Here is a 21,348-nt window from a genome sequence, read left to right as displayed (position 1 = left end):
GGTGGATGTGGTTTTTCCGGGAGAGACCACGCTTCCCAGCAAGCTCGCCAACGGCTCCGCCTTCCCGCCGGAGCCTGACCCTTCCCAGAGTGCTCGGCGAGTCCGGCGTGCGAGGCCCTAGGAGGGCAAGGCCCCAGGGCCTGGCTTAGGCGCGCGAAAGGCGAACTGGGAATTGTAGTTCAAGAGTCCGCAAGGTCAGCTGGAGGCGGGCTGTAGAATGGACTCGTTGCCCCAGCGTGCCTTGCGCCTCAGCCCGCGCGCTCGCAGCTCCTCTCTCTCGCCCGCCCGCCCGCTCCCTTGCTAGCTCGCGCTTTCGTTCGCGCTTTCCTCGCGGATCGAAGGAGCTGTCGGCACAGCCTGCGGCTGAGAAGGAAGACAGAGGCGGAGGCTCAGGGCGAACTAGGCTGCAGTGGTGGTAGTGGTGGAAAGATGTCGGGTGAGGACGAGCAGCAGGAGCAAACTATCGCCGAGGACCTGGTCGTGACCAAGTATAAGATGGGGGGCGACATCGCCAACCGTGAGTGCGGGCCTTGGGGGTCCGGAGGTAGAGACTGAGAGAGGGGAAGCGAAGGGGACGGTGCTGGGCTGGCCCCGGAGGGGCTGGAGCGGTGGGGTCATGCGGAGTAAGCAGCTGAGGGCCCCGCGCCGGTCCGCCGTGGGTGGCGTGGTAGGAAGACTTCGTGTCGCGTCTGAGACCTGAGCCGCTGGGCCTGGGCTGGAGTATGTGGAGGTGTGGGGCCGTGACCTGGAAGAGCGCAGAGTAGGGCCCCCAGCCGGCTCCGACCTTAGGCCGTTAGTCAGGAGGCAAGTCGCATCTTCTGCCCCTCACCCTTCGGTCCGGATCCCTGCCTTATTCTGGCAGCGGCGAAGCCACCTCGAAAAGGAAGGGCCCAGCTGTTGGCGACGGAAGCGCCCCCCTATTTTTGTTTTGGCTCCCCGGCGTTAAGAGCCTGGCCGACACGTGTCGCCGGATTCCCATGCAGAGCGCCGGCTCCCTTCTTCCTCTGCTACAATCCCTGACACCAGCTTCCCTACCACGTGCTTTGCTGGAGTCTTTCGTTTTTTACTTCAACTCCTTCGCTGGTGGGGCCCCCTTCTACCCTTGGGCCAGCGCAGGGACCGTTGGAGAGCACCCCTGGAGCTCCTAACACAACTCTTGGGAGATAAGACTTGGCTTTTCTTGAAGTTATTACTACCAACAATCTGTGTAGATACCCTTGGCCGTCAATTTTGATTGTTCTCAGGAGCTTGATAACTCTAGGAGTGTTTTGAGGTTCTCAGCCCAACTAGGCAGTCTTATGAATGGTACTGAAAAGGGGGGGACTGATTTTTGGGTCTCAGAAGTCATCCTTATTACCACTGTGCTCAGACTTTCTGAGCAGCTGCCTGCCAAACTTGGCAGATGTCACACTTTGCCTTTTCTCTTTGCAATTTACGTTTTCATTTTAAAACCCAATTAGGAGGACAGAAAATGCTTGTGTTTGGGCTTTTAAATGGTTTTGACAGTAAAGACAGGTATTTAGCATCCTTTTGGCCCGATGGCTGAAAACCTGAGTTTTTCATACTTCCAAAGAATCACCAAAACTTACGTCACAAAAATCAAATCTGAAGTTCAGAATAGGCCATGGTCAGGGCATCCAGTGAACAGAACAATGCTTTATAACATAATGAACATTTAGTATAGTGCCTTTTTAGTATTGGTGGTTTAAATAAATTAAAAAAAAAATTCCCCTTGCAGTTTACAACTTCTGGAGGCACTTGTGATCCCAGATACCAGTTTGAAACTCTTTCAGGTCTTACACCTCTTTGAGATGTGCTACAAGCTGTAAGCCATGAGCCTTTGAAGCCCAGGAACTTTGGATTAAGTCTCCTTCGTTTATACACTGGTTGATGAGGAAATAAGTTTACACAGATTGAGATTACTAACATCTAATTGGGGTGTCTGAGAAGGGAAGAAGGTAGCATTTAACAATGCATCAGCTTCGAGTCAGCAATTCTGTGTCTACCTTCCTGTTGTTCCTAACGCCTATAAATTTCTTCCAGTCTGCTTTGCATGTGTGTTGGTCACCTTGGTGAGAACCCCCTTGAAGTTTATAACTGTCCTACCACGCCGTTGGTATCTTTGGAAAGTCTCCCTTGACTAGGGAGACAGACAGATGGTGTTTACCCAGTTGTCACATTCTATAGGGAGGGAAGGGTATGTTGACTTTTTTATTTTAGGAAAAGGAAGGTAGAAATTTAGTGATTATATGTAGGTATATTCCAAGAGGCAAACTTGTTCCCTCTTTCAGCCTTGGGCAATGGCACTAGGGAATATTACAAATGCTAACTTCTAGGTATTGTTTGGATGGTAACTTAGATAACAAATGCAGGGCTGACATGGTGGGATTCTGTCCCCAGGGGTACTTCGATCTTTGGTGGAAGCATCCTGCTCAGGTGTGTCCGTACTGAGCCTGTGTGAGAAAGGTGATGCCATGATTATGGAAGAGACAGGGAAAATTTTCAAGAAAGAAAAAGAAATGAAGAAAGGTAAAAAAAAAAAAAAAATCCCCCACTGATTTCCCAAGTTTGACCCTTATTCAGTCCTGTTTGTTTTATTGTAATGATGTAACCCCCACCCAAGTTCTGGTTGAGATATTTGGAAATTTGGAACAGCAGGTGGGATACAGTTTCCTACCCAACCCTCACTGATTAAACAGGCAAGACCCTGAAGAAAATCCTCCATTTTTCCGAGGGGCAACAGGGCTCCAACAGAGACCTAGAGAGAGAGACAGCAGGGTAGTAAGGCTGATGATTGTCTCTTTACAGGTATTGCCTTTCCCACCAGCATTTCAGTAAATAACTGTGTATGTCACTTCTCCCCTTTGAAGAGCGACCAGGACTATATTCTCAAGGAAGGTGACTTGGTAAAAATGTAAGCTTAAGCCATTTTAGAGCACTTGTCTTTTTCCTAAGTATTTGCATAGTGCTGGTTGCTAATGCCTTGTTCTCCTCTTGCCTTCTAGTGACCTTGGGGTCCATGTGGATGGCTTCATCGCTAATGTGGCTCACACTTTTGTGGTTGATGTAGCTCAGGTAGGTGGTCTGCTTTGAACTCTGTTTTGCCTGTGGAGAGTGGGGGAGAATACACTGCTGCTTTTTATTCCCACCCCTACCACCATATACATTTTGAGAGAGTTCCTAGAGAAATAAAAGGAGAAAAGTGTTGACTGGCCTTGCATAGTGACCAGCTGAGTTAGAGCGATTTTCCAGGGAGGTACTGAATGCATTTCTTTTTCCACAGGGGACCCATGTAACAGGGCGGAAAGCAGATGTCATTAAGGCAGCTCACCTTTGTGCTGAAGCTGCCCTTCGCCTGGTCAAACCTGGAAACCAGGTAAGCTGTTTAGTCTAATTCCAAACCCTGATAGAGCCTAGGATGCATTGGTCAACTATAGCTATTTTGTGTTGAACTGTCCCTTTCTCCTATAGCTCCCTTATAAAATAGCCTTTTTCTTTCAAGTTTATTTTATTTTATATATATTTAATGGGATCACATAGTGCCTACTATTTAAAAAAAATTTTTTTGCTGTTTTATTTATTTTTGAGACAGATTCAGAGCATGAGCGGGGAGGGGCAGAGAGAGAGAGGGAGGCACAGAATCCGGAAGCAGGCTCCAGGCTCTGAGCTGTCAGCACAGAGCCCGAAGTGGGGCTTGAACCCATGAACGTGAGATCATGACCTGAGCCACCCAGGTGCCCCAAGTTTATTTTACTTATTTTGAGAGTGAGCAAGCACGAGTAGGGTAGGAGCAGAGAGAAAGGAAGAGAGAGCTCCACATAGGCTCTGTACTGTCAGTGCAGAGGCCAACATGAGGCTCAAACTCAGGAACCGTGAGATCATGACCTGAGCTGAAACAGAGAGTCAGATGCTTAACTGACTGAGCCATCCAGGTCCCCCCTCCCTCCCTCCTTCCCTTTTTTTTTTTTTTTTTTAAGCCCCATGGTGGGCTTCAAAAAAACAAGCCTGTGAGATCAAGAGTTACATGCTCTACCAAGTGAGGCAGCCAGGTGCCCCTAAAACAAACAGCTCTTTAAAATTAGTTGTATTGGGGCACCTAGGTGACTCAGTTGGTTGTTAAGCATCTGACTTTGGCTCAGGTCAAGTTTTCACAGTTTATCAGTTCAAGCCTTGCATTGGGCTCTGTGCTGACACTGTAGGACCTGCTTCAGATCCTCTGTCTCCTCTCTCCACCTTAAAAACAAACTTTATATATATGTAAGTGTTTATTTATTTCTAAAGTGCATGTCAGGATGGAGAGAGGACAGATAGAGAGGGGGATGGAGGATCCGAAGCAGACTCTGTAGACAGCAGTGAACCCAATATGGGGCTTGAACTCACAAACTGTGAGATCATGATCAACTCTGAGCACCTATCATAGATAAGTTCCATGCTAGGTGTATGGGGATATATGGTCCTTTCCTCATGGAGCCTGTAGAGGTCCTCCATTATTCATGTTTTGTATGTGCATCTTTTCCTACAATAATTTGAGGGATATCCCGGTAAAACACAAATGTAAAAAAAAAACCCAACCTTTTTTAAGAACTTTTTTTTTATTATTTACTTGTTTAAATATTCCCCCCACACACCATGGGACTCAGACTCACAACCCCAAGATCAAGAGTCACTTGCCCTTCCAACTGAGCCAGGCAAATGCCCCCAAAAGCTTATAAAACAGAAATCACAATAGTACCAGTAACCATAGTAGAGAGAGGCCAAAAGTTAGTTTTGTGCTTTGAAAGACAATATTAGAAAGCTCAGGAATCATGAACCATCATGAATTAATACAATTTAACATCTTAGGCTATGCATGGAGACATTTTTTTCTCATACCTCAGTCTCCAGGGCCTGGAGCTTGCCCCTTTTTTTCCTTTTTTCTTTTTTTCATTTCTGTGCTCTCTTATTCTTCATTCTTTTAATTAGTTTGTACTTCCCCATTGTTACTCATTCGCAACATTTTTACTTAAACCTCTGTCTTGGTTTCCTTATAATGATACCTACTTCAAACAGTTGTTATGAAGCACTTTGAACAGTGACTGGCACATAATAAACATTTGTGTTGGCTATTAGTACTTTGCACGTTGATTATTTATATACTTAGAAGTGTGTATCTTGACTGGAAGGTAGTGTTATATACTGGCTATTGTATAGTTATGACATACATCAAGAATTCCTGGGCTCTTGCCCTACTGCCAACCCCACTATTTAAAATAACTTTTTGGGTTCAAATTTCCTCATCTGCAAAACAGGAAAAGTGAAATTGCTACTTACTGTCACAGGGTTGTTGTAACAATTGAGATGATCCGTGTGCAGTACCGAGTATGTGGCTTAATAATATTAGTTGTGATTACTTACTCTCTTTTTCATTTTGTTTAGGAACTGTAGCTTGGCGGGGGGCTCAGATCATATTTGAAAGAGTTAAGAAGGGGAAAATCAGAGTTTGCTCTTCCATCACAACAGATATTTTGGAATAGACACTCGATTTATCGCTAAGAAATCTGGGTTTATCTCAGTTTCTTCATCTGTTAAGTCGGGATATGGGATATAGATCTTCTGTATTTACCTTTCAGAATTATTGTCTAACTAGACCATCTTTGTGAAAGCACTTTGTGAAATGATATGCAAAAATAAGGTGTTTTTAGGTTTTAGGGATAATAGTTTGAAATGAAAAGCCAATGAGAGTTGTTGCTCTTGATGGATGATATTGGGACTATCAGTTATTTTTCATTCTCATGGTGGAGAACTTATTGACCCCTTTATATATCTCACCTGTTATTTGATCTTGTTCTTCTAGAACACACAAGTGACAGAAGCCTGGAACAAAGTTGCCCACTCATTTAATTGCACACCAATAGAAGGTGAGACCTCAGATAACAGGGTTGAAGAAGGTCTGAGTGGTTTAGTAGAATTAGGATTTTTCTCCTTTGAAGATCCATTCTGGCTCTAGCACAGTGTAAGCCCGAACCCTTACTCCCCTGAGTTTTCGTAGCCAGGCACTTTCCCTCACTGCCTGTCCCATCAAACTACTTAGATGGGTGGATTTGGAAACCTCTTGGGATTCTAGATGGCTTTGTCCTGTCCACAGGTATGCTGTCACATCAGTTGAAGCAGCATGTCATCGATGGAGAAAAAACCATTATCCAGAATCCCACAGACCAGCAGAAGTAGGTGCCAGTTCCACCCTCTGAGACTAGTCATGAAGTTTCTTCATGCTGCCAGCTTAATCAATCTTGTCTATCTTCTATTTCAGACTCCAGGAACTACTCACTGTTTTTATGGCTCCCTTTCTATTCCTTTTAGGAAGGACCATGAAAAGGCTGAATTTGAGGTACACGAAGTATATGCCGTGGATGTTCTTGTCAGCTCAGGAGAGGGCAAGGTGAGGAGAGTTTACCAGAGCTAGCACAGAGGGGTGGCCAAAGGTGTGTTTGAAGAGCACAAGCCCAGATGTGACCCAACCTCTTACTCTCTTAGGCCAAGGATGCAGGACAGAGAACGACCATTTACAAACGAGACCCTTCTAAACAGTACGGGCTGAAAATGAAAACATCACGTGCCTTCTTCAGTGAGGTCGAAAGGCGTTTTGATGCCATGCCATTTACTTTAAGGTACTACTGCTGCACTTAGCAAGAACCGGACTTGGAACCAGTCTGACTCCTAGACCACACGCCCAGGAACGCTGTTACTTCTCCCAGCGCACCCCCACCCCTGCCTAGACTTGTAACTCCAGCCTGTATACACGCCTTCTCCCCCTCTCTCCATCACCCTTTCACTGAAGATAATGTGAAAGAGCAATCCTATGCATGATTTCTGCCTGAGGGTAGGACCTATTTAAAAACATGAGGAAAATGGTACTTGATAGGGAGTTAAGGATGCCTGGATTTGTCTTCCACCACCCAGAGCATTCGAAGATGAGAAGAAGGCCCGCATGGGTGTGGTGGAGTGTGCCAAACACGAACTGCTGCAGCCATTTAATGTTCTCTATGAGAAGGAGGGTGAGTTCTAAGGGAGTTTCACTTTGGAGCCCCTGATTACAGTCCCCTGCTCTAGCTTACAGAAAGGGGTATGGCAAAGGGGACATTTTGTCAAAAACACTTCCTTTCTCCCATAGGTGAATTTGTTGCCCAGTTTAAATTTACAGTCCTGCTCATGCCCAATGGCCCCATGCGGATAACCAGTGGTCCCTTTGAACCTGACCTCTATAAGTCTGAGCTGGAGGTCCAGGATGCAGAGCTAAAGGTCAGTGTGTGATGGAAAGTGGTGAACACATGGCACCTGTCCTGGGAGTGGGGGGGTGGTGTCACCAAAGACCTGAAAAGAGCTAGGATACTGAGAGTGACACTTTGTGTTTCCTCAACCTTCTCAAAATTTGTTTTCCTTTCTCCTCCTGTTTTCCAGGCCCTCCTCCAGAGTTCTGCAAGTCGGAAAACCCAGAAAAAGAAAAAAAAGAAGGTATGTTTCATCATCCCTCTCTGGTAGGGTGAACTTGATCCCTCTTGAGTCCACCTTCCTGGGTGTTGTGGTGGGCGTATATGTATCTGTGTATCCTTACTTCCCTTTTCCTCATCCTTGACCTAGAGGATTAGGATATTTTTGTCTTCTGTACCCTGGATACCCCAAGTAGTTGGAAACCGACAAGTTTTCCTCTCCTTTCCATGAATATAGGCCTCCAAGACTGCAGAAAATGCCACCAGTGGGGAAACATTAGAAGAGAATGAAGCTGGGGACTGAGGTGGGTCCCATCTCCCCAGCTTGCCGCTCCTGCCTCATCCCCTTCCCACCACACCCCAGGCTCTGTGAAGTGCAGTTCGGCTTCTCCACCCAAGACCGCCGGCAGAGCAGGGTCTCCCTGCCCCCATCCCTGTCCCTACCCCAGTCCCCATCCAACAACAACCAGCTCCAACTGACTCTGGTCTTGGGAGGCCAGGCTTCCCAGCCACCGAAGACTACTTTAAATAGAAAAAAGAAATTGAATAATAAAATCAGGAGTCAAAATTCATCGTCTTCAAGCCCCTCTTTCTAGCCTTTTTCTACTACTCTCTGCTTTGGTCAAGGTTTATGACCCAACAACAGAACAGGGAGAAGGCTAAAGTAGCCACCACCACTAAAAACTCAGCTGAAATTTTTTTATACCACTCTGGTGTCAGCATTTTCCTATCTGTTGGGGCTTGTTCCTCTCTTTTCCCGCTTTCCCCAGGTATTTTATCAGGCCTCAAAATAGAGAGGAGCTATATTCAGATTGTTTTTATTCACGTGTGGCAGATTCCTTTTCTGATCCAGACTGTCTGGTCAGGCCCATCTCATTTTTAGGAGCTGGAGCCTGCACTTACCAAGGGATTCTCATCTGTCAAATGGATCCTCATTTGTAACTCTCTTAGTCATTTTTGTTCTGCAGGACTTTTTTTTTTTTTGTCTTCACAAAGCTGTAAAGAAGTAATCCATCTCCACCTTGTCCATTTCTTTGGAGTCAATGGGGGGGCATTCCCCTGTTCCATCTTAGAAACCTGAGCTGGAAGCTCAACTGTGGTTTTGTTCCCTGTTTGAAATATTTTGACTTCCCTCCCTGAAATAAAGACCAGGAACCAGACGAGCAGACTGACTGAAGAGACATCTCCTGGCTTTCTGAAGCTGTGGACTTGGATTGGATGAATTGCTAGGGGTTTGGAGAGGAAGGTGATGAAATTCGGTACCTCTGGCATGCTGTCCCAGGGAACTTGGGCTCCCGCTAACTTATGAGGTTTTTAAACATGTTGAAAATGATATGGTATTAAAATAAATTTGGATTTGATCATAATCGTGCCGTTGTGTGCTGTGCTTATTTGATAGAAATGGGGAAATGTCCGTTGAAGTGGTGGTCATTTGGAACTAGTTTTGTATATTGCCATATTCTGCCTTTCTAAAGTAATGCTGTAGGTTGAGACTAAATTTTTTATGAAAGTTTTTTAAGTTTTTAGAGTAAAAACTTACCATGTTGCTGACAGTCTGTTCAGAACAATTAATGTGTACTGCAAAAAATAAAACACTTTACTCAAGTGTTTATCTTGATTTAGGAAGCCAGGAAGAATGCTGTAGTGTTAGGCAGTTTTTCAGAGCAGGTCTAAGATGGATAGTTTATCAGAGTATTGTATAGGTGAGGCATTACTGGCCTGGGGATTCTGTTGTGAGCAAAACCAAACACAAGTCCCCCCTTCTTTTCTTTTCTTTTCTTTTCTTTGTTTTTGAGAGACAGCGAGCAGGGGAATGTCAGAGAGGGGAAGATACAGAATCTAATGACAGGCTCCTGGCTTTGAGCTAGCTGTCAGCAGAGCCCGACATGGGAGCCCACGAAGTGTGAAATCATGACCTGAGCTAAAGTTGGACCCTAAATCGACTCAGCCACCCAGATGCTCTAACACAGGTCCCTTCATAAAAGCCTACAGACCACAACTCACCCTTGAACAGCAATAAGGGTTAAGGGCACTAACATGCTGGTGCAGTCGAATCTACCTAGAACCTTTGGCCCCAAAATTTAATAGCCAGAAGCCTTAGGATAACAGTTGATTAACATTTCATACATGCATTATATATTCTCACTACAATAAGCTAGAGAAAGACCATGTTAAATTCCTGAGGAAGAGAAACAGATTTACAGCATTGTATGTATATTTAAAAAACAGGTATAGGGGTGCCCGGGTGGCCGACTTCGGCTCAGGTCCTGATCTCACGGTTTGCGGGTTTGGGCCCCACGTCTGGCTCTGTGCTGACAGCTTGCTCAGAGGCCGGAGCCTGCTTCGGATTCTGTGTCTCCTCTCTGCCCCTTCCCTGTTCAAGCTCTGTCTCTCTCTGTCTCACAATAATAAATGTAAGAAAAAAAACTTTAAAACACGTATAAGTGTACCGAGTTCAAACCTGCGTTTTATAGTTGACTGTTGTGGGCAATCAACAGGTGAAAATCTGAACCTGATGGACTTGATAAAATGTTGCTAAAGTTTATTTTAAATAAAATAAACATTAAAAAAAAATAATAAAGTTTATTTTAAAAACTTGTTATATTCTGATGGTGACAATACTTGAACTACTTAAACACTTGGGAAGAGGGCCCTAAGTTTTAATTTTTAAAGTTTACTTTGAGAGACCAAGTGGGAGAAGGAAAAAGAATCCCAAGCTGGCTCCACGCTGTGAGAAGCAGAGCCCCTCAGCAGTACTGATCTTGAGTCTCAGAGATTCTGACCTGAGCTCAAGAGTAAGACGCTTAACTGACTGAGCCACCCAGGCACCCTGAGGGATGTAAGTACATTTTTTCCAGAGTTAAAAAAGTGACGTTGCGGGGCGCCTGGGTGGCTCAGTCGGTTAAGCCTCCGACTTCGGCACAGGTCAGATCTCACATTTGTGGGTTCGAGCCCCACATCAGGCTCTGTGCAGACAGCTAGCTCAGGTCCTGGAGCCTGCTTCGGACTTCTGTGTCTCCTTCTCTCTCTGCCCCTCCCCATCTCATGCTCTGTCTTGCTCTGTATCAAAAATAAATAAAACATGAAAAAAATTTTTTTAAAAGTGACGTTGCTGTATAAATTATATAGGGAAACCGTGAAAAAAGGATTGTCACAAAAACTCCTTAGTCTCTTATTAAAGTAAGGTGAAGTCTGATGGTAAACTGTTCTTTTTCATCCTTCTTACTCAACTTTCCTGTGGCCAAATCTACAAGTATATGTTTTCTGGGTGTTTCTGACCTGACCATACCGTGAGACTGGGAAGTTCTTATATCTTAACACCAATTATTCTCACTCCAGAGAAGACAGCTGATCTTGCTTCCTGTATGTTCATTAATTTGATCTTAACCCCTAAGTAGAGAATCACTGAAGTATTTTCTGAACAAGATGTATTGAGCCAGGAATCTTGTGACATTCAGCCTCATGTATCGTGAAGGAAAGACTACAGCTGACAAAGAAAAAGCGTTTATCTAAGTGACAAAGCTCTCTTTGTAGTATGACGGCTTTCTGGACTCCCCACTTCCACGTTCCGGAATCTTAAGAGCTTCGTAAATCACGAGACAGAATCTCCCTGCAGCAATTTAGAAAATAAGCCAGTAAAACAAATTAGGAATTTTTGTACAGTCCGCACCTATCCATAGTAAAATGGAGGGTGTTCCCAGGAAACTGCAACTCCCATGAAGCACTGAGAGAGAAAGCGGAAATCGCTATCATTCGCTCGTCTGCACCTCTCGGACCCACATTTGAAATATGTTCTCACGCAGAAATAACACAGATCTTCATAATAAAACTGGGGGAAGGGGGATTTTGTAACTCAAATTCAAAATGTTTTCCCAGCGAACTCCTAATTCAATCGTTTAATCTGCCACCTGAGACGGGCAGAAAGCCATTGTTACTCCTCTTAGGTAGCCCCGCCCCTGGAGGGGAAAAAAAAGTAAGACAGCGGAAATGACGCCACAGCTCCCTATTAAATAGGTGTAGGCGGGCCTCTGGCGCTCTCTCCGCCTTAGCGCCATCTTCTTTGGTGAGTGTTAGTGCTGTTTGTGTTCGGATTCCGTGTTCAATCCGCGAACATCTGATCTCTCCGTTTGCCATCATTGCAGCAAACTAACTGTAGCTTTTTTCTCTTTACCTGTAGAAACCTCTGAGCCATGAGAGCCAAGGTAAGCAGTCCCTGGCGGTAAGCTGAGGCAGTAGAAATTGGTAAAGGCGGGGACAGAGGCAGCCAGGCAAGGGAAGTCCGCCATGGTTCCCGAGCCGCCGGGTTCTCAAGGGTGCTAGTGGAGGAGGAAGACTAATTGGGGGAGAAGCAGAAGAGGTGGGTAAGAACTGTGGGCAGAAAGGGCGGGAGTAGAAAAGCGCACGCGGGATTCAGGTTTATTTTGGCGGGTGAGGGTGGGAGTCCAAAGTACTGATAGCTTACTGTGACCAAGCCCACATAGTTGGTCAAGAACCTGCCAGGATCTAAATAATGCTCTAAACATCCCTGCCTCGGTCTGCTACTAAAATTAATACTCTCTTGTTTTCTCTTCTGCCTCTGGTTATGATGGGTTGCCAGTGGAGGAAGAAGCGAATGCGCAGGTATGTTGAGACTTGACCGGCCAACATAGGAAAAGGGAAATGTAGCGTGCCTCGGACGAAATTTGGAACATTTGGTTTAGAAATCTGAAAGAACTTTAGGAGAAAACCAGTGTTATAAACATTGACTTGCATAGACAGGGAATGAACATAGGATAATAGAACTGAAGTATGTGTCCGTTTTGCCTCCTCATGTATTGGATGCACATTTAAGATGGGAGGGAAAGACTGAACTCAGGTTTGTGGGCAGGAGATTTATTCCAGTGTCTGCTTTTCAGGCTGAAGCGTAAAAGAAGAAAGATGAGGCAGAGGTCCAAGTAAACCGCTAGCTTGTGCACCCGTGGAGCCACAGGAGCAGAAATAAGGAAAGCCAGAGGCCAGGGACGCTGGTACCAATTGTTGGACTGCATGCCCACTTTCTAGAGCTTGATTCAGTGGATCTAGAACATCCATCGCCATCTGATCGCAACGACCAACTTTGAGAGACTCCTCGCCTTGCTCCTACCAGAAGTCCCTTTTGGTCCTTCGCTCTGGACCTGTGACTTTCAGGACTAGTTCTGTTTTCATTTGTGGCTGAATGTAACATCGTGTACAATAAATCTTCTGCTGTCTTAGCTGAAGAAAAAAAATGGTTTTGTCTATTACTTGGTATTTATTGGCTGGGTATTCTGTATCGATACAGTAGGTCCTCTTGAACACCCCAAGCTGTAGGGTGTCGAGCGCGCTACACAGGCTACAGCCCGGGATGTAACTCCTGTCCTTTGCCAACATCTGGTCCCCAAGCCTTTGGAGTTGGTAGATACTGGGTGGTCCTTATTTCCCGGAAAGGGTATAGTGTAATTATGAGAGGGGATAGGTTTCATGGTGGCCCGCGCCAAGTTGTGGGCAAATGTCGCTCCCGCCCGAACTCGTAAGTCTATGTTAGAAGTTCCGCTCTCTGGTCCCTACTGTGCTGTTGTGGTGGGTTGCTATGGTGATGGCGCAAAGCTTGCTGGGAACTTCCTGCTTGGCGTACAAGTACTTCGCACACCATAGAGTAGTTCCGGGTCTGGTAGCTAGAGCGTCATTTCTTCCGCAGGAAGCGGAAGGGCAATAGGGTAGGCGGCTCTTTGTCGAAGCTAGAGGACCGGCAGGCGGCAGCAGCAACTACGGCGGCGGCGGCAGGTGAGGGAGGCGGGAGACTTAGGTGGAGGCCGCGCCCGGAGGGGAGGAGTCGGGGCCGGCCCAGCAGCTGGGCCCGGCTGGGCTACACAAGGCCCCCCAGGTCCGAGCTGGTTCATCCTCGTGCCCCAGGGCCGAGCCCTTTTTCTGACTGACCCTCCTTCGCTAGCAAAGGCCAGCTCCGTGACGTCACAGCCCTGCCCATCCCCGCAGCTTGATGTCACCTGGAGTGCCCCTTTCTGCTTCACTTGTGCTCCCATAGTGTCTTTTTCGCCTGGTCCACGACTGAGCACTGCACAGAAACTCGCAAGCCGGAAGACTTGCTGCAGAAAACTCCTAGGACTTCTTTCCCAAACTCTGGGGTGTTGAAAGGCGTCATAATCACCGCCCCCAAGTCTAATCAGCCATGCCATTGCCCTGTCAGTCGCTGCTCTTGCACAGGTCCCCATTCGCAGTTAACCTCAACCCTAGACCAGGCTCTGATCCCCACATCTTCCTTCATCTTGTGGCAGGGCACCCCTAACCCTTTGTTCTATATACTTATTTTTCTTGCTGACAACTCCCCTTGATAGGTGAAATTCAGTTGAACTGGAAGGAAGTGCCCAGAGGTCTTGCCATTTTGTCAGACTTCTTTATTGTAACAAACATAGTTCTCTGTTCTTATCCTTCTCCAACCAAGTCTCTGTTTTTTCCTGTTCAGAACCCAGCAGTGATGTGGAGGTGGAGACCCACAGGAGCCCCGGACTTCACCTGAGCTACCTCAGGTATCGAACAATCCTGGAAGACTTGGGTGGGGAGGAGTATCACAGCCGATTATCTGCCTCTGGTGGGAGTTGCATCATGCTTCAGGCTTAGATAGAAGACATTTATTTTTCACCAGGTCATTTCCCTTTAAGTAAAAGTTTGTATCTTTTACTGTTTTTTCTTGATTGTTTCTATTTTGGGACTACATCCCTTTGGAGGAAGAGGATCTCTTTCCTTTTACAGATTCTTCTGTAACTCTGGTCTCTCATCTGGTTGGTTCATTCTAAGGATCTCTGAAGGCAAAGTCCAGACAGTAGGGAAGGTGCTTGGGGGAAAGTGAAGACCAAAGAAACCAGGAAAGAGTTCCTTATACTGTAGGGGAAGCAATATGAAGTTTTCCTATATGAACAGCAGGGGGAGCCTGGTCACTGCCTAGGAAAGGCTTATGAGGTCAAACACGTGGTGGCAGGGACTCCCTGTCTTCTTGGGGGTGGGGAGAGGGGAGGGCTAGAACCAGGGCAAGTGGACTGACATTCCGGAGCTCTCTTGGGAAAGAGGAGACTTAAAAAGCTTTTATAGAGCCTATAAATAAAGAGTCTTTATGGGGTGAGGAATGGTGTGGTTTGATGTCAGTGGGATCTTCTAATGGAGAATAGGAGTGGGGTGTAGAAATGGGGAAAGAAAGGTCACTTGTTCCTGTGAAATTAACTCCTTCCTCCCACCTTGACGTTTCTACAAATGGTTTTGTCCTTTGGGGGAATCTGTGAGTGGAGATTCCAGCTGTAGAACTTTTTCCCCCAAAATGGAGTGGAGGGGGCTGACCACACCTGGGTTTGAGAATGGAGGTGAGCTGGGAGAGAATACTAAAAAACGATGTTTAGGGACTGCTGTCAAGCTGGTGACACCAATCTCTTCACTTAGGGTTTCCTGGGTCTAGCGATCTCATACTTCACAGTGCCCTCACCTGAGGTCCCACGAAAGAGGGGTTAAGGGAAGTTTTGTCTGCAGTGTCCCATTATCCACAGCCCTAGTAAGCTCACCAGCCCATCTTGGCCACTTCCCAGTCTTCTCCTAACCTACTGAGACACTGAGACAGCAGTTTTAATTTCACTTCCTCAACTTTAATAAGGTCAGCTCAGAAGGGGAAATAAAACCCAACACTATTTTCTCCTTGCCCCTACCTTGGCCTGTCATCATTAGTGAGATGAAGTGGCTTCACCCCAGCTCCCTCCCTCCTCCATTCGTCAGGCTAGTGTGAATCATTCTGACCCAACCAGGTGCACAAAGGGCCTGGGAGAGACTTCTGACAAGCCAGCCAAGCCAGCCAGAATTCTCATCTCTTAGATTTTCCATCTCCAAAGCCATTGCCTCTCTGGCCTGCCTCTTGCTGGACTTCCTGCTCTATAACTGGGAAGAGTGTGGCCTCTGGAAGACACTTATTTGACACAGTTCTTCTCTTTCCTAGCGGTCACCAAGGGTGGCAAGAAAAGGAAGAAAGCCCTGAGTTGGGGGGGACCAGAATGCCCGACCGAGACAGCTATGCCAACGGCACCGGGAACAGCGGTGGAGGCCCTGGAGGAGGTGGCAGCGAGGAGACCAGTGGGGCAGGGGCAGGCAGTGGCGGGGCCAGCTCAGATGCCATCTGTAGAGACTTCCTGAGGAATGTATGCAAGCGAGGCAAGCGTTGCCGCTATCGTCATCCAGACATGAGTGAGGTATCCAACTTGGGGGTGAGCAAAAATGAGTTCATCTTCTGCCATGACTTCCAGAACAAGGAGTGTAGCCGCCCAAACTGCCGATTCATCCATGGCTCCAAGGAGGATGAGGATGGTTATAAGAAGACAGGAGAGCTTCCTCCTCGGCTGAGGCAGAAAGTGGCAGCTGGTCTGGGCCTTTCACCGGCTGACTTGCCGAATGGCAAAGAGGAGGTCCCTATCTGCCGTGACTTTCTCAAGGGTGACTGCCAGAGAGGAGCCAAGTGCAAGTTTCGCCACCTGCAGCGGGATTTTGAGTTTGATGCTCGGGGTGGAGGAGGCACTGGTGGTGGTGGCGCAACAGGCCCAGTCCCCCCAGGACGACGTCATGACCTCTATGATATCTATGACCTCCCTGACAGGGGCTTTGAGGACCATGAGCCAGGTCCCAAGCGCCGACGAGGTGGATGCTGCCCCCCCGATGGCCCCCATTTTGAATCCTATGAATATAGCTTGGCTCCACCCCGAGGGGTGGAGTGCAGACTGCTGGAGGAGGAAAATGCCATGCTCAGGAAGCGGGTGGAGGAGCTTAAGAAGCAGGTCAGCAACCTGCTGGCCACCAATGAGGTACTGCTGGAACAAAATGCCCAGTTCCGCAATCAGGCCAAGGTCATGACCCTGAGCTCTACTGCACCTGCAACTGAGCAGACTCTGGCCCCCACTGTGGGCACTGTTGCCACTTTTAACCATGGCATTGCCCAGACTCACACTACTCTCAGCAGCCAGGCTCTACAGCCTCGCCCTGTATCCCAGCAAGAACTGGTGGCCCCAACTGGAGCTCCAGCTGCTCCCCCAACTAATGCTGCACCTCCTGCTGCTCCACCACCCCCACCCCCACACTTGAACCCAGAGATCACGCCATTGTCAGCTGCTCTGGCTCAAACAATTGCCCAGGGAATGGCACCCCCACCTGTCTCCATGGCTCCTGTGGCTGTATCTGTGGCTCCTGTGGCCCCGGTGGCTGTATCGATGGCCCAACCGTTGGCGGGAATCACAATGAGCCACACCACCACTCCCATGGTGACTTACCCCATCGCTTCCCAGAGCATGCGTATCACAGCCATGCCACACTGATGGGGCTAATGGACACTCCCCTGGTATAGCCTCCCGGGGCTGGGGTCGAGGGGCCCTTACCCACTCGCCTAGCCCTCCCAGGGCCTGTCTGAAGGGCTCGCTCAAGAACTAGGACAAGAGACTACAAGGAGTTTGCTTCTGAGAAAGGGTGGGGCTGGTCTGTTTTCTCTCACCTCCCTTTTATGAGGGTCCTCTTGTCCATCTTCCTTCAAGCCTCACAGAGAGGGGGGCTTTCATAGGAGTGCAGACTGAAGCTAGCAGAGAGGAAGGACTGACTGAGGGGCTGTATGTATCCTGATGGGAAGATGGGGACATCCCTTGTCTTGTCCTCTCTTCTGCATAGCACAGGTTCCAGCAGTGGCTTTGGAAAGAAAAGAAAACCCTGCCCAGAGGGAAAGCCAGGAAAGATTGGGAAGCGGGTGGCCAGGAGAGAAGGCCTAATAGGAGCCTTCAGACAATTGGGGGCCTAGTTGAGTTGGACAATACAGGAAACTATCCTGGGCCCATGGGAAGGTGGGGACCATAGTACTCCAGCCCAAAGACTAGGGGAGTATTCATTACCTTGGCTTGGCCTGGAAATCCATAGGGCAGGGCCCACCACTTTCCAAAGAAATAAAAAAAGAATTATTTTTAACAAATGGAGGCAGTGAAAACTTGCTTAGATACTCTGTGTGGAAGATGGGAGCAGTAAATCTATCTCATGCCAAAATGGGATAAAGACCCCACCCTCACAAAGCTTGGGTAAGGTTTGGTAGAGGCCAGGTGAAGGGTAGGGGCCCAGAACGAAACTAAATGGCACTTTGTGGGGGAAAAGCGTTGGAGCCACCTAGTCCAGTTTAAAAATAGTCCCATCTGTTTCTGGTTTCTATCTGCATGATACTATTCCCAGGATACCTTAGTAACCAGGGCTCCTGGGGTCATTTAGGGGGGCAGGTACTAAGGAGGGGTGGATGTGCTGGGAAATGGGAATGGGATATGTATTGACAGATCTCTTATTCAAACAGCAGGGCAGGTGGCAGTTGCTCTCTTGAGTAGTTAGTGGCTGTTAATGCCCCTCTTACCCCATCCCTTCCTCAGTTACCAATGCCTTAAGCCTTCAAGGCTTGGGAGGTGCTGGGAAAAGGAAAGTTCTCCTGGGGACACAGACCTCAGGGTTCATCTCTTCCCTCTGCCTCCACATAGAACTACAGAGGTTCTAAATCCAATTAAGAGTCCATAAGGCCAGGGACCCCAGTAGCCAAACCTCAGTTCCTCCTCAGCTCGTAGTTGATGTAGGGGCAACAACTCAGGTATCTAGTCCAATGAGAGTGGATTTGAGATAGAGAACGTAATTCTGAGTTGTGCTTCCCCCATCGTATCTCCTGCTACCTCTTGTTTTCTTGTCTGGTTGATAACTCAGGTCACACCTGGGGTTGGAGATGGTGTGCTTGGTTAAGGCTGGTCATGAAAAAACAAAAAAGGCCTAAAGACTAGAAGTGGTCAAATACTGAAATATTGTCTGTCGTCTCTAGAAACCGCACGTTGATAAGCTTAATGTTGACTTTTCTGGCACAATTTTGGATGATTAAAAGAGTTGGTTTATGAGCATTCAGAGGCAAGTGTGATCACGGATACCAACAGGAGTTCGTCCCAGTCAATTCCTGACCCTTCTTTTTGCCAAGTATCTCTAAAGAGGTAGATTTGGGAAACTGTAGACATAGTATGTTCTCTGTTAACATACACCAGCTAAAGACCGCCGGGAATCCACCTGTAGTCAAACTGGGTTCAATGCTCACCGCAGTGATGGGGCCCATGGTGTGTCTTAGCTGGTGGGCATTAGAAAGGACTTCTGGACTTGGGACTTTGGTTAAGTGATTTTGGGGAAGGTTCAAGGAAGCGGGGCTTGACTCCACAGGGAAGCAGGGATACTTCTGTGATTGGGTATCTTATCTAGGAAAAGGGCAGACTAGAGTGAACCTGAAACTGGTAATAAAACAGCAGTCACCCATTAGCTGGGATAAGGGGATGTTTGCTATTTCATGATTTGCACACTGATCTTGTTTTGTGTTTAAACAAAATTGTGAAGTGTGATCTTGTTTTTTGCCTCACTTCATCACAGTCACTGAATGCCATTGTGTGATGTTGGTGTTTCATGAGATTGTGTCCAGTAGGAGAACACCATTTCCTAGCTGTGAGCCCAGCTCAGCCCCTAACAACTCTGAAGCCCAGCACTGCCAGGCCAGGCCCCAAAGGCAGCTTTGCTCTTTCTCACCTGCTAAGTCATTGCAGATACGAGAATAAGTATGGGTCAGTTAGTGGTAGAGTTTGGTGGAGTCAAAACTCAACATCTATGTCTCTTAAATGTTGATTAGCACATTTTGTTACAGAAACTTCTAGTTTCCAGTGATATACTCAAGGGCTATATTTTATTAAGAAACATATACAAATATCAAAAGCCCTATTATCAACAGTAATGCAAGGAAGTACCAAGTAAACCTGAAAGTGCTGTAACTTGGACTGACTGAATTAATCCGAGAGGTCAGTTTGGATCAATATGGATTGACCCTGCCTCTAAAAAATTGCTTGAGCCTGTCTGAGAAAGAACAGACAACTATATTACCAATAATTCACGTGAAAACAACGCAGAACTTCAACTGGTTACAAAAACAATTAAACTCGGTCCTGTAGTATGTAGTCCTGAATCCATAAATATTAAGAGCCTGCTATGTTCTAAGCACCTTTTGAGGAGCTCCGAAAGGGTAAGAGAACCATAATAATGCATTGTAAATAGAACAGTTCTACCATGTCTTCTTGAGTGAAACCGCTCTTAAAGTATTGTATGTTCTAAGTAATTTTTCAGAGGCCCCTTGATAAACCAGTGGGGCTAGCAGAAAAAAACTGACAAGACTGAAGGGAAACCTAACATGTCTTCAAATATTTGAAGGGCTCTCCAGTAGAGAAAACATCCTATCTTGCTGCATAGGAAATAAATAGGGAGTTTTAGAATAATAGCTAACATGTACTGAGCACTTAATAATATAAGCCAAGGCACTGTGCTAGGCACTTAACTTGCAATTTGTCTTTGACACAATGGGTACTGTTATCCAACCTGGTCTGCAGAGGAGAAAGGCTTAATGAGAGTAAGTGCCCAAGGTTCTGCAACTACTAAGGAATGGAGCCAAGAATTCAGGCAGTCTGACTCCAGACTTGGCATAAGAAAGTTCTAATGATAGGCCTACTTTGCAGTAACTTTTGAGAAATGATAGAGGAAATTATCTCAAATCCTGTTGCCCCTTCCATCTTGGAGAGAAGGCAAGACTACATTACCACGTCTGACCCTCTCTCTCCCTGAGGATGTTAATGAAGTTTCCATATAAATGCAGATTGCACTGCAGGAAGTTTTGGTATTCTCTTCACGGAGACACTTCCTCAAACAAATGGCCAGGCTTTCTCCTGTTACCGATTTACTGCTTATCACCACCAGGTGGCACCTGGACTACAGCATTGTCTTTGGGCAGGGACCCACCCTGTTTACTTGTTCTGGTGCCTGCATTGCAGCTGCAGATCCTATGTCTCCTGGGCCCCAGCTGGGAAGAGACCTTCCTGAGGATGAGCTTCTATAGACCGGCTTTGTTAGAAGGGTCTGATGATCTAGACGGGGTGAGAAAGTAGAGAAGCTTGGAAAGGAAACATAGGTCACCCTCTCACCCCCCAGCCCAAATGACCTGCTCCTCCTACTCTAGTGCTGGGCAAATTTTAGTTTACAGAAAGTTTCCCTCCAAGGAGGCTCACCCATTTTCCTGCTGTAGTTCTGCTGTAGTGAGCAGGTCACTCTTACCTCTTCCAAATTCCATGAGCTCCTTCCTCCCTGCTTACCTCGGAAAACACGGAAGATGTAAAAGGCAGAAAGTTGTTCCTTACACAGTTCTGCACACTGAATGAGGCACTCTAGATACTGTCAGCCTCAGGGAAGTAGAGAAGGGGAAGTGAGAACATTTAAGATTAAGGGGGTAAGACTGAGCAGGAGTGGGTTTTAAACAGTTGATGAAACAGCCTGATGGAATCTATGCTCTGCAGAGTGAGATAATATTTATCGGCTGCAGATCTAGTCTCTTCACCAATCAACCCTACTTTCCCTACTGCTTCAAACGACACAAGCCCCACACATACTGCATTAAAAGATAATCATTTTATGACCACCTGTTCCCTCCTGAGCTTCCAATTAGTCTAGTTTCTAAGTCCCTGGACAACACCCCTAAGTCCAGTTAACTAGTAACAGTAGTCATCACCATTGTACCCTGCGCTCTTCCCTTCCTGTGTACACTGTACGTACACTGTACAACATGGAATTGCCTTAGTTCTACATGTATTCCAAACTTTCCTTCCAACTCAGGCAAATAAGAAACAATTGTCTCATTACTCTTGATTTCTCAGGATCAGGGAAATCATGGAAAATGTAATTAGTTCCGCTGCAGCTGAGGCATCTCCCCTCCTCCCCAACCCCCCACCGTTTGGGAGGCAATTTAATTTGCCCTCTATGATGAGGATAACTA

General features: G+C 46.9%; 2 protein-coding genes and 2 long non-coding RNA genes across 5 annotated transcripts; 3 read left to right on the top strand and 1 right to left on the bottom strand.

The window, feature by feature from the left end:
* Window positions 1-257: 257 nt before the first annotated feature.
* PA2G4 (proliferation-associated 2G4) lies at window positions 258-8,833 on the top strand. The gene is made up of 14 exons (XM_029954946.1): window positions 258-517; window positions 2,401-2,529; window positions 2,809-2,914; window positions 3,006-3,075; window positions 3,284-3,376; window positions 5,834-5,897; window positions 6,125-6,203; window positions 6,340-6,418; window positions 6,514-6,647; window positions 6,940-7,034; window positions 7,151-7,278; window positions 7,438-7,491; window positions 7,705-7,771; window positions 8,614-8,833. The coding sequence occupies exons 1-13, from the start codon at window positions 430-432 to the stop codon at window positions 7,768-7,770; spliced, it is 1,185 nt and encodes a 394-aa protein (XP_029810806.1). The 5' UTR covers window positions 258-429; the 3' UTR covers window position 7,771; window positions 8,614-8,833.
* Window positions 8,834-11,535: 2,702 nt separating this feature from the next.
* LOC115303540 lies at window positions 11,536-12,715 on the top strand. Its single transcript, XR_003914112.1, has 3 exons — window positions 11,536-11,668; window positions 12,064-12,086; window positions 12,362-12,715. It is a non-coding gene; the product is annotated as an uncharacterized LOC115303540 (long non-coding RNA).
* Window positions 12,716-13,224: 509 nt separating this feature from the next.
* Window positions 13,225-18,886, top strand: ZC3H10 (zinc finger CCCH-type containing 10). Of its 2 annotated transcripts, none has more exons than XM_029953328.1 (3): window positions 13,225-13,247; window positions 13,945-14,008; window positions 15,454-18,873. In XM_029953328.1, exon 3 carries the CDS (start codon window positions 15,509-15,511, stop codon window positions 16,814-16,816), a length of 1,308 nt encoding a protein of 435 aa, XP_029809188.1. In that variant the 5' UTR covers window positions 13,225-13,247; window positions 13,945-14,008; window positions 15,454-15,508; the 3' UTR covers window positions 16,817-18,873. The 2 variants fall into 2 exon arrangements, with proteins under 2 accessions (XP_029809188.1, XP_029809189.1); XM_029953329.1 differs by lacking the exon at window positions 13,225-13,247 and adding an exon at window positions 13,326-13,347 and having other exon boundaries at window positions 15,454-18,886.
* Window positions 18,887-19,258: 372 nt separating this feature from the next.
* Window positions 19,259-20,804, bottom strand: LOC115303541. Its single transcript, XR_003914113.1, has 3 exons — window positions 20,588-20,804; window positions 20,322-20,446; window positions 19,259-19,384 (listed from the first exon to the last, which is right to left on the bottom strand). It is a non-coding gene; the product is annotated as an uncharacterized LOC115303541 (long non-coding RNA).
* Between the last annotated feature and the right edge of the window lie 544 nt (window positions 20,805-21,348).

This window comes from Suricata suricatta, chromosome 10, assembly GCF_006229205.1.
Source record: "Suricata suricatta isolate VVHF042 chromosome 10, meerkat_22Aug2017_6uvM2_HiC, whole genome shotgun sequence".
NCBI classification, from domain to species: Eukaryota; Metazoa; Chordata; class Mammalia; order Carnivora; family Herpestidae; genus Suricata; species Suricata suricatta.
The sequence above is the reverse complement of the archived record's forward strand: the minus strand, read 5'-3'. Positions and strand labels throughout refer to the sequence as shown.

Coding starts and splice junctions, on each gene's coding strand:
- ZC3H10 (XM_029953329.1), top strand. CDS start 15,509: ATGCCCGACCGAGACAGCTATGCCAACGGCACCGGGAACAGCGGTGGA.
- PA2G4 (XM_029954946.1), top strand. CDS start 430: ATGTCGGGTGAGGACGAGCAGCAGGAGCAAACTATCGCCGAGGACCTG. Junction 2,530..2,808: donor AGAAAAAGAAATGAAGAAAG/GTAAAAAAAAAA, acceptor GTCTCTTTACAG/GTATTGCCTTTCCCACCAGC. Junction 6,648..6,939: donor GCCATGCCATTTACTTTAAG/GTACTACTGCTG, acceptor TCCACCACCCAG/AGCATTCGAAGATGAGAAGA.